The sequence below is a fragment of the Lissotriton vulgaris genome, chromosome 3_1, assembly GCF_964263255.1.
Source record: "Lissotriton vulgaris chromosome 3_1, aLisVul1.2, whole genome shotgun sequence".
NCBI classification, from domain to species: domain Eukaryota; kingdom Metazoa; phylum Chordata; class Amphibia; order Caudata; family Salamandridae; genus Lissotriton; species Lissotriton vulgaris.
In genome coordinates this window covers 926456917-926470259 of record NC_141689.1, presented here as the reverse complement: position 1 = coordinate 926470259, position 13343 = coordinate 926456917, and the positions used below count along the sequence as shown (strand labels likewise).

General features: G+C 46.6%; 1 protein-coding gene across 1 annotated transcript in view; it reads right to left on the bottom strand.

Annotated features, from left to right (window-relative positions):
* LOC147727226 (annexin A1-like) overlaps nucleotides 1-13343 on the bottom strand; it is a 158847-nt gene that overhangs the window by 92226 nt on the left and 53278 nt on the right. The window contains exon 4 of the mRNA XM_086961275.1: nucleotides 1452-1546. Coding sequence (XP_086817401.1) covers nucleotides 1452-1546 — 95 coding nt within the window. The remainder of the gene's footprint in view (nucleotides 1-1451; nucleotides 1547-13343) is intronic.

Below are 13343 nucleotides of genomic sequence, written 5' to 3'. Positions count from 1 at the left end.
AGGGAGTGCGCAGTTTAGGTAAGCCATCTGGCCGGCTGAATATCCCATGCCTGCCTCAACAGGGCAACCCGCTAAAAATCTTGGGATCTGGTTTGAAGTGAACTTTTCTTTTTCCATTCCGATCAAGAAGCTGGCCGGGAATACTCAAATCCCTCAGAAAATTTCTCCCGCTCCTCCCTAGGGCAGCCAAGAAAACAGTTATTCTGGCCTTGATACTTTTGCATATCGACTATGCCAACGCATTGTACGTCATCTTACCGGCTACTTGCTTAACAGACTCCAGGGATGCATGATGTTACAACGCGATCATTTAAATCGCGGTACATTACATCGCTGTTTCTACAATGCAAGTCATTACAATGTCTTACGCTGAAGGGCGCTGGACTTAGGAATAGTATGATTTACTATTCCAACTCCAGCCTACGTACAGTAGGGACGGTGTTGGAATAGTAAATCACACTATTCCTTACCCCAGAGCACCCTCCAGTGTACTTGCGTTTTAAGAGGAGTGATGTAAATGTATTGCAGTGTTTTGACCGCGTTGTTAAGGTCGTTTCCCGACTCTAGGTAGTCCAGAATGCTGTGGCCAGGCTTCTTTTTAACATCCCAATAAGAAGCAGTGTAAGACAGCATCTGTTCATACTTCACTGGCTGCCGGTAGGCAAACAAGTTAAGTTCAAAGCCCTGGTCCTGGCGCATCATGTCTTGCATGCTTCTGGTCCTATCTATTTAAGGAAACAATCTTGTTCTATACTTCAGCTAGACAGCTTCTGTAAGCCTCTCTGCTCCTAGCCCATGTACCTCGCATTCGTCTTAAAAGAATGGGTGTCAGCTCTATTGCCTTCACGGCTGCGAATTTGCTTTCATTAGCTCTTAGCAGCATCCAGGGCCGCACTCTCTTCAAATAAAGACTGAAAACGTTTCTCTTTATGTAATCAGCTTTTCTTCCCCTCTCTAGGCTCGCGCTGGGACACTCCTTGGAGTATCTGTGCGTGTTAAAAGCTCCAATAACAATACATAACATGACTGGTTTGGGTGGCACAAGATGGCCGACCAAACAGTTATTGCACACAGGAGTGTCTACTGCTCCGCCCCTGGAGCTACGCCCCCCTCACGCACTGCTGCAGCAGGAGAAAAAATAAAATGATAATAACATTCCTTTATCATCATTTTGTTTTTTCCTTTCTTTGCTGCTCCTGGCAGTGGGGTGACGCTCCCCTGCCTTAGGGGAGGAGCCACCACTGCATGGTGATAAAGCTTTCCAGCATTCGTACCGCCATGTCTAGGATCTTCCGCGGTACCCTAATAAGGGCTTTACTTTTATGGGTGGGGAGTCACTTCCTTTCTTCCCATTGTCAGAAAGGTGCACGTTAAAGAGACTCAATCAGAGAGATTTCATCAATACATCATGTAACTGTGACTTTTTAATGAAATGTATAAAAAATATTTACCTTTCCTACAGTCTGCTGGTAAGCAGCTTTGATCTGCTGTCGTTCTGCATTGTTTCGCTTTGTCAAAATCTCTATAATCGATGCTTCATCTACACCTAAAAGAGGCAAAAAAAAGTAAAGAATATTTCAGAAGTTAGTTATTGTTTGCGGTGTGTATCTTAGTGCATCTAACTACATAAATACAACCAGTATCAAGAACATTACATGATCAGATGTAGAGTATTAACTAAAGGCACGTTAGTAAATAGGTCAAGAAAGAGAGCCCAATTAACATAGCATTTTGCACACATATGTTCCATTTATGTCTAGAAAACGTTAAATTTGCAGGTGCGGTTCACATATCTTGATTCACAGCATTCACTGAATCATCATTTATAGATTTTTGCATGTGCAAATTCCACTTAAAAAAGTGAAAATTCGAGGAGGAGCTTCACGCGCATCCAAGAAGGCCGCGTGAGCTAAGGGCTACCGAGACCCTCGTACCCTCCCTCATATATCCTGTCACTGATCGTGTTTGCGGTTGAGTGTCCGAGTAGATGAACCACAGAAGAAGTGAAGGCTGAAAACTGCATCCCGATCGGACCCTGGGGGCCAGAGTTGTGGTGTGGAGAAGTCTGCGGCCTACGCCTCCTGGATGCCCAGCGCTTGAGTTGGCATGGTGCCCGAGGTGTAATTGAACAACATCGGCACAGGTTCGCGGAGGCGACTGGTCCAGTCTCACTTTCACTTTCGGTTTTGGCACTTGGACTGGTTTTGAGTCGGGAGATGCCTCATTGTGGCGGCGGCTCATATCCCTGTTGGTGCCTGAGCATTTCAGACAATATACGAGGTATCGGACTTTAGCCTGGGGGCACGCCGTCCTTTGTTTGGGCTAATTCGAGTGCGTAGGGCCGTTTTGTGCTTTCGCTTTTCTACATCAGAGCGGAAAAGAGACATTGGGCGAATATCCTGGAAGATAGATCCTATCTATTGCTTGCTAAACCGGAGACTTGTTCCCCCTTCTCCTGAATTGGGCACTGACTTGAGATTGTCCTGAAATGGCAAGCAAATCGGAGGGGGACAAGCAGAAGTTGAAAACCACCAGAAGGGGTCAGGGCCGGACTGGGAACCAGAACCGGCCCTGGCAAAGTGCTCAGCCGGCCCCCCTGTCCCCCTCCGTGAGGAGGGGTGTGAGGGCGGTGCGACCGCGCTATGTGCCAGGGCCGTTTTTCTGCCGTTTTTGTTACAGGGCCGTTTTTGCAGCATTACGGCCCTGTAACAAAAACGGCCCCCAGGGGCCTAAAACCGGCCCCCAACCATGCGGCCCACCGGGGGATTGCCCGGTGCCTGCAACGGCCAGTCCGGGCCTGGAAGGGGTGGATATACCCAATCCAATGTCATGGATCGATATGCCCAAGTTAAAGGGTCGCCCAGTGGACCGGGTAGGTCGCTGGAGGAGGCGAAGGATTCCTCGATTCTGGCAACCGAACTGACGTTGCAGGACGTTATGACCGCCATTGACAGCATTAGGTCATCCCTCGGGAAGCAAATGGAGACCTTGGCACACAAGTTAGACACTGTGGCTGTTGATGTGAATCTGATTCGCACGGACCTTACAAAGACAAATGAGAAGGTCAAATCGTTAGATATAAAGAAATCGAGTTTAACGGATGACGTTGTCGAGGTCCGAAATCTGAGGGCCTCGAATGACATTGTTGTCCGTCGCCTTGAGGACTTTGAAGGGAGGACCCAAAGAAATAATGTCCGTATAATTGGAGTTCCGGAAAAGGCGTAGGATCAAGCGGCCGACCTTTTTGTGGAAGACCTTTTTATCAACCAGCTAAAGCCCAAGGGACTGAGCAAGTTCTTTACTGTGGAGCGAGCCCACAGGGTCCCTGGTGGAAGACCGAAAGTGTGCACCCACCGAGGCCTATTATAGCGCAGATCTTTAACTTTCGAGACAGAGACGCTATCATCCAGGCCTCTCAAGCTGGTAGGCCCTTGAAATTCGAGAACTCAACTATCAGCTTTTATCCAGACTTCACTCAAGCGGTCCAAAAACAAAGACTCCGTTTTCTGGGGGTGAAGAGGAGACTTCGTGACCTGGGTCTCAAATATGCAATGCTTTTTCCAGCCAAGTTGAGGATCGAGCATGACGAGCGGACCTTTTTCTTTGACAAGCCCCGAGTGGTGGCCGATTGGTTGGACACTCTGCCGGCCCAGCAAGATCCGGAGAGACAATCTGGTGGAACTGAGGGGGGAACTATGAAGCAGGAATGAGCATAATTTGTCTGGTTCCTAGGGACGCTAGGGTATTTCATATTGTGGTGGTTCTAGTCTCTATGTGCATTTTCACGCAGATGGTATTGGGGGGTTACTGGGCTATCGGGGGGTCTCTCTCCTCCTCAGCCTAACTTTTTGTAGTTTAGTTTAGATGTGGGGGTGACAGGCACACTGCGAGTTGGGGTGGCCCTATAGTCGGAAGCAGGGGTGCAGGGTGGGGGGTATTGTAACGGGCTGTTTGGGTGGGGAAGTGTTGGTTTTCATTTTCGTTTTTCAGCAAGGCCTTATATTGCAAGACATTTGTATTGATGTGCTGGACTCAGATGAGGGGTGGGTTTTCTTTCTGTTTTATGATGGGGGTAGGAGGTTGAGGTTGATGAGCTGGAATGTTAATGGGTTGGGGGACAAGATTAAACATGGGGTGGTGTTGCAACTCCTGTAACGGCACTCTCCGGACGTGGTTCTACTTCAAGAAACCCACTTAGTTGGTAATAAATTTCATGCCATGAATAGCAAGGGATATTGTTTGGTGGCTCATGCTGGGTTCTCATCTGGGTCCCGGGGGTTGGAATCCTCATTAATAATTCTCTTCCGTTCGAGGTGGAGTCAACGGTCCTCGATGAGAGAGGGCGCTATGTGCCCGTATCGGGACGGTGGGAGGGTCGCACGCTTTCCCTGGTGTCTGTTTATGAACCTCCTGGTCTGCAGTCTACTACCTTTGCTGACCTGGGACGGGTTCCACTCGATCTCCCTGGGGGGTGTCTGATACTGGGTGGCGATTTTAATGCAGTGGTATCTGGTGTGTTGGATAGGCATCCACCTAGAGATCTCGGGGGGGCTCATGGCTGGCTACCTGACTTCATTGACAAGATGGGAATGGTGGACTGCTGGAGGTTGCTTCACACTACTCAGCAACAGTATACTTATCTTTCGGGCGCCCATGGTAGTCTCTCCAGGATAGATTATGTGTTAGTGCCGGTTGCACAGGCATCCTATGTTGCGGAGGTCAGACATATGGCTTGGGGTATTTCCGATCACTCTCCGCTTTGGTTTTGGTTTGAACTGGTGCCGAGCTCTGAGGGAAGGATAGCTCCTATTAACCCTTGGTATCTTCGTAATCCCAAGACTCGCAGTGCACTTGTAAAGGCATTGGAACATTATTTCTGGGAAAATGAGGGTTCTGTTTCTTCCTCGATATCGCTGTGGGAGGCTTTCGAAACAGTACTTAGGGCTCAAGCTCTCTCTTTAATTGCTGGTGTTAAAAAACAGAAGGAAGAGGACGTGGTGAGGATAGAGACGGAGATAGCTGATTTGGAATTGAAATTGGAGCAAGAGATTACCCGCTCTAGATTGCATGCCATGCAATTGAAGCAGCTGGAATATAGAACGTTGGTAATGGATGGTGCGAAGGCCCTTGGTCAGGAACAACAGGGGCGTCTCTATGACGTTGGGGACAAGGCTGGCAAATTAATTGCCTGGTTGGACAGGAAAGACAGAGCTGGTCGTGTTGTACCAGAAATTGAGACAGAGAGTGGGGTTCTGGTCACCGACCCGCAGGAGATAGTGGCATGCTTCGCTGATCACTTTCGCTCTGTGTACTCTTACTGTCTGAGGCTGACCGGGACCTTATGGATGGTAGGATCACTGCAGATGAGGTGGCGTTAGCAATGTGCTCCCTGAACTCTGGTAAGGTGATGGGTCCCAACGGTCTCCCGATTGAGCTTTACAAGCTTCACCCGGATAGCATTGCACCGTATTTGAGAGACATGTTCCTGGAATCTCGGGATCGTGGTCTCCTCCCCCGTGAGCAGAGATTGGCATTGATTGTGGTAATTCATAAGGAAGAGAAACCGAGGAATAGGTGTGCTTCGTATCGGCCGATCTCATTGTTAAATTCTGAACCTAAGATTCTTGCTAAGTTGTTGGCTAATAGACTAATCAAGGTTATTAGCGATCTGGTTCACCCGGATCAATCTGGCTTTATCCCGCACAGGAATACGGTGTTGTACCTTAGACGCCTGCACGGGGCTCTTGCAAGGGCCTCGACGTTGCGTGAACCGGCCATTTTGGCGTCATTAGATGCCACGATGGCGTTTGATACTATTGAATGGCCGTATCTGTGGGCGGTGCTAGCTAAATTTGGTTTCGGTTCGGATTTCATTAGCTGGGTGCGCCTTCTTTATGCAGACCCTCTTGCCCAGATAGTGGCTAATGGTCGCGTCTCGGAGCCATTTTGTCTCAGGCGGGGTACTCGCCAGGATTGCCCGCTGTCTCCTCTTTTATTCGCGTTGGCCCTCGAGCCTCTCGCGGCCTGGATCCGTTGGGAGTCCTCGATGAAGTGTATTAATTGGTCTCCGCAGTTTGAAGATCGTATTTCATTATATGCAGATGACATCTTGCTGTATTTGAGCTCCCCCAGGAAATCTTTGATAGTACTCTGTGATGTTCTGACCTCATTCGGTAGAAACTCTGGCTTGGTCATTAACTGGGCGAAATCCTATCTGTACGTTCTTAGTGGCGAGATACCGATCCTACCGCGTAACTGTCCTATCCAAATAGCACAAGAGGGGTTCAAGTATCTCGGAATTTATGTTTCGATGGACCCCGTGGTTCAGTGCGAAAGGAACCTTCTCCCTCCTTTGACTTGGATAAAGCGAGATGTTGCGGGCTGGCGGAAACTCCTGTTGTCGAAGCTTGGGCGGGCGGCCCTTTTCAAAATGATGTCGCTCTCTCGTTTTCTGTATGCCCTTCATAACATGCTTGATATCGTCCCAGCTAGTTACTTTCGTGTGGTGGAGGGTCTACAAAGGAAACTGTTGTGGGATGGAAGACCGCGGATTGCAGATGGGGGCATCGCTCTCCCTGATATTAAGAAATATTATTGGGCTTCGCAGGTGGGAGCCATCAATCACGGTATGTACGGCCCTGAGTCAAACCCTGGTTTTGCCATGGATAGGTGGCTACTTCCTGGGGGCAATTAATATAGAGCGTTGTACACTAAATCTGTGGTGAAGACTTTGACGGGGCCAACCAAGACGGCTGTGCGAATCTGGCGCGACGCTATCAGTTTGTTAGGGTGGTAGCGTGAATGCTTGAATTTCCTTAGGAATATTTTTAGGGTAAGGGGTTCGAACTTTAGTGCCCTCACGAAAAAGACACGGAGTGCCTCATTGTCAAAGGTAAACCTACACTTTTATGTAAGTTTATGATTTTTTGCAATTCACAAAGCAATTTTGGAATTATTATCTTTACAACTGCCTATCTTTTTATGTGCAGAGCCTCCCTAGGAGTGCGGAGACTCCACAGTCATAAAGATATTACGAGTAAAATTGCTTTGTGAATTGCAAAAAATCTTAAACTTACCTAAAAGTATAAGTTTAACTTTGTGAATCAGGAGCGAGATAAAGAAGTTGTAGCCACCAATCAAGTAGTAGCATAGTGGGTATTTCTATTGAAGGCCTAACAACATTTTTCAAACTGGTTGTAAAAGATATACAAACAACCCTATATTTCATAAATTAAGGTGGCTGCGTTTTTTCCAAGAGGAAAATAATTTCAGGTTGTTAAAAAATGGAAAAAAATAAGATATATTAGCACCTTATAAGTAATTGTAAACCAGCTATTTATTTTGCAAGTGGAAAATTATATAGCGTCATGGAATAAGTAACTTTACAAAAATCATATGCTTTAGCTGTTGTTTGACATAATCATTAATTTGCTTATAAATAGACCCCAAAATATTCTGGTGGCCATGACAGCAAAGCAAGTGGGTGTGAAGGGAGCGATTCACCAGATATGACCCTAAATCGAGGTATGGACTGTGGCACCTCCAGTTGAGACAATCATTTGGAATGCCAGGTGAAAGAAATTGTGTTGCGGGGGGGGCCTTCTCAAGCAGAAAGAACAATTCTTCTCCGGGTGAAGTCATAAGCAATCCCTAAATTAATCTTTGTTCATCCCGTAGCTTGTCACAAAGCAGCAAGGCTTAACTCAGAGGCAATGTGTAAGTATTTGTGCAACACTTCAAATTTAACAAAGTGAATACGCACCACAAAGGGATCCTACACCAGTTTCGAATAGATAAACAGAGACAGAGTAATTTGTAATAAAGAGAACAAGGCCAAAACAACAAAAATCCAATCAGTAGAACCAGAGATAATCAATCCTAAAGAAAAAAATAACAAAGCAGCAATAGTGGTTTTCTCGTTGCACTGGAGCATAACAAAGTCACAAGTTCAGGCCGATCATGATTGAACATGGACTGGCTGCAGGGACCCAGCTAGGCCCTCTGAACAGAGTACCTTCAATACTGGTTGGTGGAGCATTGTGAGGATCTGCGTCAAAGATGGGTTGTGGAGCCGAAGAAATGCATTGGTCCCAAGACACTGCAGTGCTGTGGTGTTAGGTCCTACATCGCCGTCTGCGATCCAGCCGATGAGGACTTGTGATATGAAGGATGAGTCGCGCAGTCTGGGCGATGCATTAGTTCTGAGGAGCTGAGAGGCTGCAATGTGGTGTCTAACATTGTCGTCAAGGATGCTGTCAACTAGGGATACGAGGACCTGTGTCAAGGATGCATCGCGCTGCAATGGTTCCGATGAGGTGAAAGACTGCAACATGACACAGGTCTTTGCGAGGGTTTTAATCCCCGCAGCAGTGGCATTGCGTCCATTCTGCTTGGGGTTGCACCGCGCAGCAGAGGAGATGTGTTAATTTTGCTAGGTCCACAGAGGCTGGCAGAGCACCTGAGGCCCACTTCCAAGAATCCAAGACTGGGGTGGCACCACATGGCAAGTTAGACTTTCAGATCGCAGAGTCCAAGTGCTGGTTCAAAGTTGTTGAGCCTTCAGTCCCTGAGCCTCTAGTCAAGACGTCAGCCAACTGGTCCTTGGAGTCACTTTGGGGTCCTGGGTTCAACAAGTGCAGGTCCAGTCTTTCTCACCCAGGCAAGAGGGCAACAGGTCAGCATGGCAGGGCATTACAGGGCAGCAGTCTTTCAGAGTAGCAATCCATCAAAATGGCAGTCCTTTCAGCAACACAGAAGTCATTTTTCCTGGCTGTGTATCCACAGGTCCAGAAGTGTACTGAGGAGTTGGTGTCTGAGGTTCAGTATTAATACCTAATTATGCCTTTGAAGTAGGGGAGAAGCTTCTAGAGGTTTCCCTTTGAAGTCTCCATATCCTATGCATAGAACAGACTCAATTTCTGGCTGAGTGGAGATGGGTTGCTATACATTCATAACTAGTGTACCTTCATCTTTGATTTACTTGTGATTTCTGTTATCAATGTACGTGAGAAGTGTTTGTGTTTGAACCCCTATATTCTTTGCATTTGGATATAGATCAAAGCATCATTGGCACACCCGGCTACTGTAATTTATTTACAAAATAAACCATAAAAATATTGATTCCATTAATTTATAGTGTCATATGCTGACATTCTATACAAGATATATTGATTGAAAAAAACATGTTCTAAAAAATCCCTTTTAGGCATCTTTACCCGTCTAACTGTAGTACCCAAGCCCAAATGTATTGATATAAAATGTTTTTAAAGTGCCATTTTCTAAATTGTAATCTAAAATCTGACTTCACCATAATTTAGGATTTTTCATTACAGTTCCAAAAGACACCAAACATGAACTGGTTACTGGTTCCAATTTGAAAATTATAGCTTATTAAATGTAATACTTTAACTCCAATGTTATCCTATCGGACATGTGTTTCAATACCAGGACATGTAAAACTTAAAAGTACATGTCCAACTTTTTAAATACACTGCATCCTGCCCTCTGGGCGGAGCAGGGCCTACCCTATGGGTGACTTATCTATACTACTATAATAAAGGAGAAACTTTCAGGCTTTGAGGCGGGTAAACTCAGGAACCACTGCGCCAATCTACACACCCGATACACCGTTGAAATCGGCAGGGTGTGTAGATGGTTATAGGCTAGATAAATGTAAAAATTAACCGGTATTTACGATATTTATATTTTTACAAAAAGTAGTCCCCCCCAAAGTAGCGCCGGCCGCAACGTGCATGCTCACGTCAGCACGGGGAGTAGAGGCGTCCGAGGAGCGGCGGACATGGCGCGGGGGAGGAGCGGTGACGTGAGGCCAGTGGCGGTGGGAGCAGCGGGGAGGCGGACATGGTGCGGGGGAGGAGCAGCGGCGGACAGGCAGTGAGGAGCAGAGCGGCGGCTAAGGTAAGGCTCGCGGACAGGCGGTGAGGAGCAGAGCGGCGGATCAGGTAAGGCTCGCGGACAGGGGGTGAGGAGCAGAGCGGCGGCTGAGGTAAGGAAAGCCAATGTCGGGGCAGGCGGGAACATTCCAGGCGGGGGTCGGACCAGGCGGGAAAAAATAAAGCAAGAGGAAAAGCAATGTCAGGCCAGGTGGGGGTCGGGGCAGGCGGGGAACGGAGCGGGCGGGGGCACGGGCTGCTGGGCAATGTCGGGGCAGGCGGGGTTAGGAGAAGCCTGAATGCTCCCAGACAAGGTCGGGACGGGCTGCTAGTATGTATTAAAAAGGAAGGTTTGGGCCTGGCAATTGGTTTATTTTGCCAGGTCAAAATGGCAGTTTGAAGACTGCACCCACAGGCTACAATGGCAGTCCTTAGTCATGTTTAAAGGGCTACTTAGGTGGGCGGCAAAATCGGTGCTGCAGGCCCATTGGTAGCATTTCATTTACAGGCCCTGGGTACCTCTCATAACATTACACTAGGGACTTACAAGTAAATTAAATATGCCAATTTGGGATACCCAAATATTGCCATCTTCTAAGAAGTGAGCGCAAGCACTTTAACACTGGTTAGTAGTGGTAAAGTGTGCAGAGTCCTAAGGCCAGCAAAAATGAGACCAGCACAAAAATGGAGAAGCAATGCTAAATGTCTGGGGAAGATCACCCAAAGGCTGACAGATTTAACACCAGTACTCCTAGTTTGTTCTGCAAACTAAAACACTGATGATGTGTGTGCCCTTCTGCTTCAGATCAGTTTTTGAAACTTCCATTTTATATCACCAAATCGGTCTTTGATCAATGGAGTAACATAACCAATATACAGTACCTCTCTCATAACATGCCATTTCTCTGTATATTAGTGCCTACATTAAGTCTAGGAAAAGAATTCCTACGCCATGCCCCTTTCTGGATTAAAGAAGTTAGGCTCGGTACTCAGTACTGGCATCAGTTAAAGAGCGTGGGACTCCTTGGAAGTTACTCCTCTGATTTAATGTGACTTTAAAGGTTAGTATGGAGTTTCCTTGTGCAAGTTGTAATTGTGCGATGTTTGTGTTTTACTGATCAGAGTTTGACAACAGGCTAATTTGTAATTTTTTGCATAGATTCTCCAAAAAACTCACCGTAGACATATTTACTCACATGTAACCGAACTGCCAAATTTACCCACCCTTATTTACTCTCAGCAATTCAGTCAGTAACATATCCTGAACAGCACTGAATATTAGCTACTAATGTACACCTTACGCCGAATTACCAAAAGTGCCAGGGGCGCATGGGCATTTTTGCACTTCATTTTGCTCCTATGGCACTTTGGTAATGGAGAAGGGGCAGATGATACTTGTTTGGCCCCATTTGTAATATGGATTACACCAGTGCACATGTTTCCCCTGGCACAATCCCAAAGGGTGTCCTTTCATTTGCAGAGAACATCTTTGCCCCTGTACCAGCTCTGGGACAAATAGATCATCAGGTGGTATACTGATTCTGTGCCACGTATGAAGTGGCGCACAGTGAGTACGCCTGCCAAGGACACCCCTAGGTAGGGGTTAAAGGGCCAAAGGGATCCCCAGGCATTGTCATGCAGGTGGTTGCAGTCACACACCACACACGCCTGCGGCTCACTACCTCCTCTGCAAAAGCAGGTTGGTCCTCTTGCATTGAAAGGCAAAGCATTGGTTTCAAACATTATTCCAGGTAAATACATTCATCCAGTTTTGAACGTTATCAATGAAAAAATTGGAAATGCCAAGGGGGTGTAAAATGAGAACAATATTTGAAGAAATATCATAGGTTTAAGAATGTTAATATAGTCAGTCATATAATATGTTCTCATATTTAACTTCCTTCTATCATTGCACATTGTTGTTAAAGTTGTCTGAAATTGACTGCTCAAGTAAGTTCTCTACGAACTGAATACTCGCATACCAGTGTGTGTCTTAGAATTCTGGCTGGTGCTGGTGAAGTGCCTCAACCATATCAAGACTGATTGAATACCCTGAGTTCTCTCAATCAAAAGAATATGATGGTGGATCACTGGTGATTTAACTTGGTAGCTTTAGGAAATCCATATAAAAAAAATCAAAATAGAGCAATAGGCCTTCAGTGTATTGCTTAAAGCTGAATTTGTGAATCTTCTGCTGTGAGCAGTGGTTCAAATATACAGTGTAATAAACAGAAATTAGAATGTGCACTCATGTCTTGTGCTCTGACAAGTACGGATATGAGCCATTTTATTTTGATTCATTATTTGACCGGCATGTGAACATCCATACTAATATAATAAAGAGAGAGACCAAACCTTTGAGGCAGGCAAGCTCAGGAACCACAGCGCCAACCGGAGCACCGCATGCAACGTTGGAATGGTGAGGCAAAGCAGATGGACATAGGCGATACACAGGCGCAACATATTCGTTGGAGGGGACAAAGCATGTTGTGTGACAAAGTAGTCCGTTGGTAGTAGCACCGGCTCTGAGGTGGGCGTGTGAATACGTTTGGAGCGTGTGAATAGCGTTCTATCGCGGCGGCTGAGTACGCCGTCGGGTGACGTTTGGAGCGTGTGAACAGCGTTCTATCGCGGCGGCTGAGTAAGCCATTGGGTGGCGTAGACGCGGCGTGTGGCGTCTCAGTGCATCACGCCGTGTTGTGGATGCAGAGCCTGGGCACGATGTGCACGGCAGTTCGGCAAGAGGCACATATCGCTGGGGTAGACTGTGAGGCCAGAACTTCAGAGCAGGTACACACGCGTCGGTGCCTGCACATATCGCTGGGGCGCATTCTGATTGCAGACAGGACGGCAAGAGACACATATTGCTGGGGCGCATTCTATTTGCACAAATGTCTGTTATACCCGGACAACATCGGGACGAGCTGCTAGTACTTACTTAAAAGGCTTGGGGTACCTTCATTTACCTTATTTCAAATTGAAGTTTCACCATTAAATGCCAGAGAAAGTCTCATTCAACACGGTGGGCTTCCAGACATATTACAAAGATGGAGCCAAGGTTATGTGCATGAATATAATGATCTCTACCTGGCAAGAACCCTTGTTAATCACTATGAACTATTGCTGGTGTGACATGAGCGACTGTACCACAAGAGTCTCTGACTACAGCTTGCATTCGGCATTTATTGGTGATATTTAACAAAATGACCCTACCAGCTGTCGATCATTCCTAGTTTAGGGAACACATGTACTGTAGTATTTTACTAGTGGTGCATTCGCTTTACATTTAGATTTAAACCATTCGCCATACGGGCTCCGTTTTAAAGATCTTCTAAAATTCTTAGCATAGGATATTTGGCCTGGCAGCTTTACTATTGAGGACAATTTGATAGTTCCTCACTAGTATATCTCATATTAGGGAAAACATCCTCAGCGCGAACCTCTTGTGTG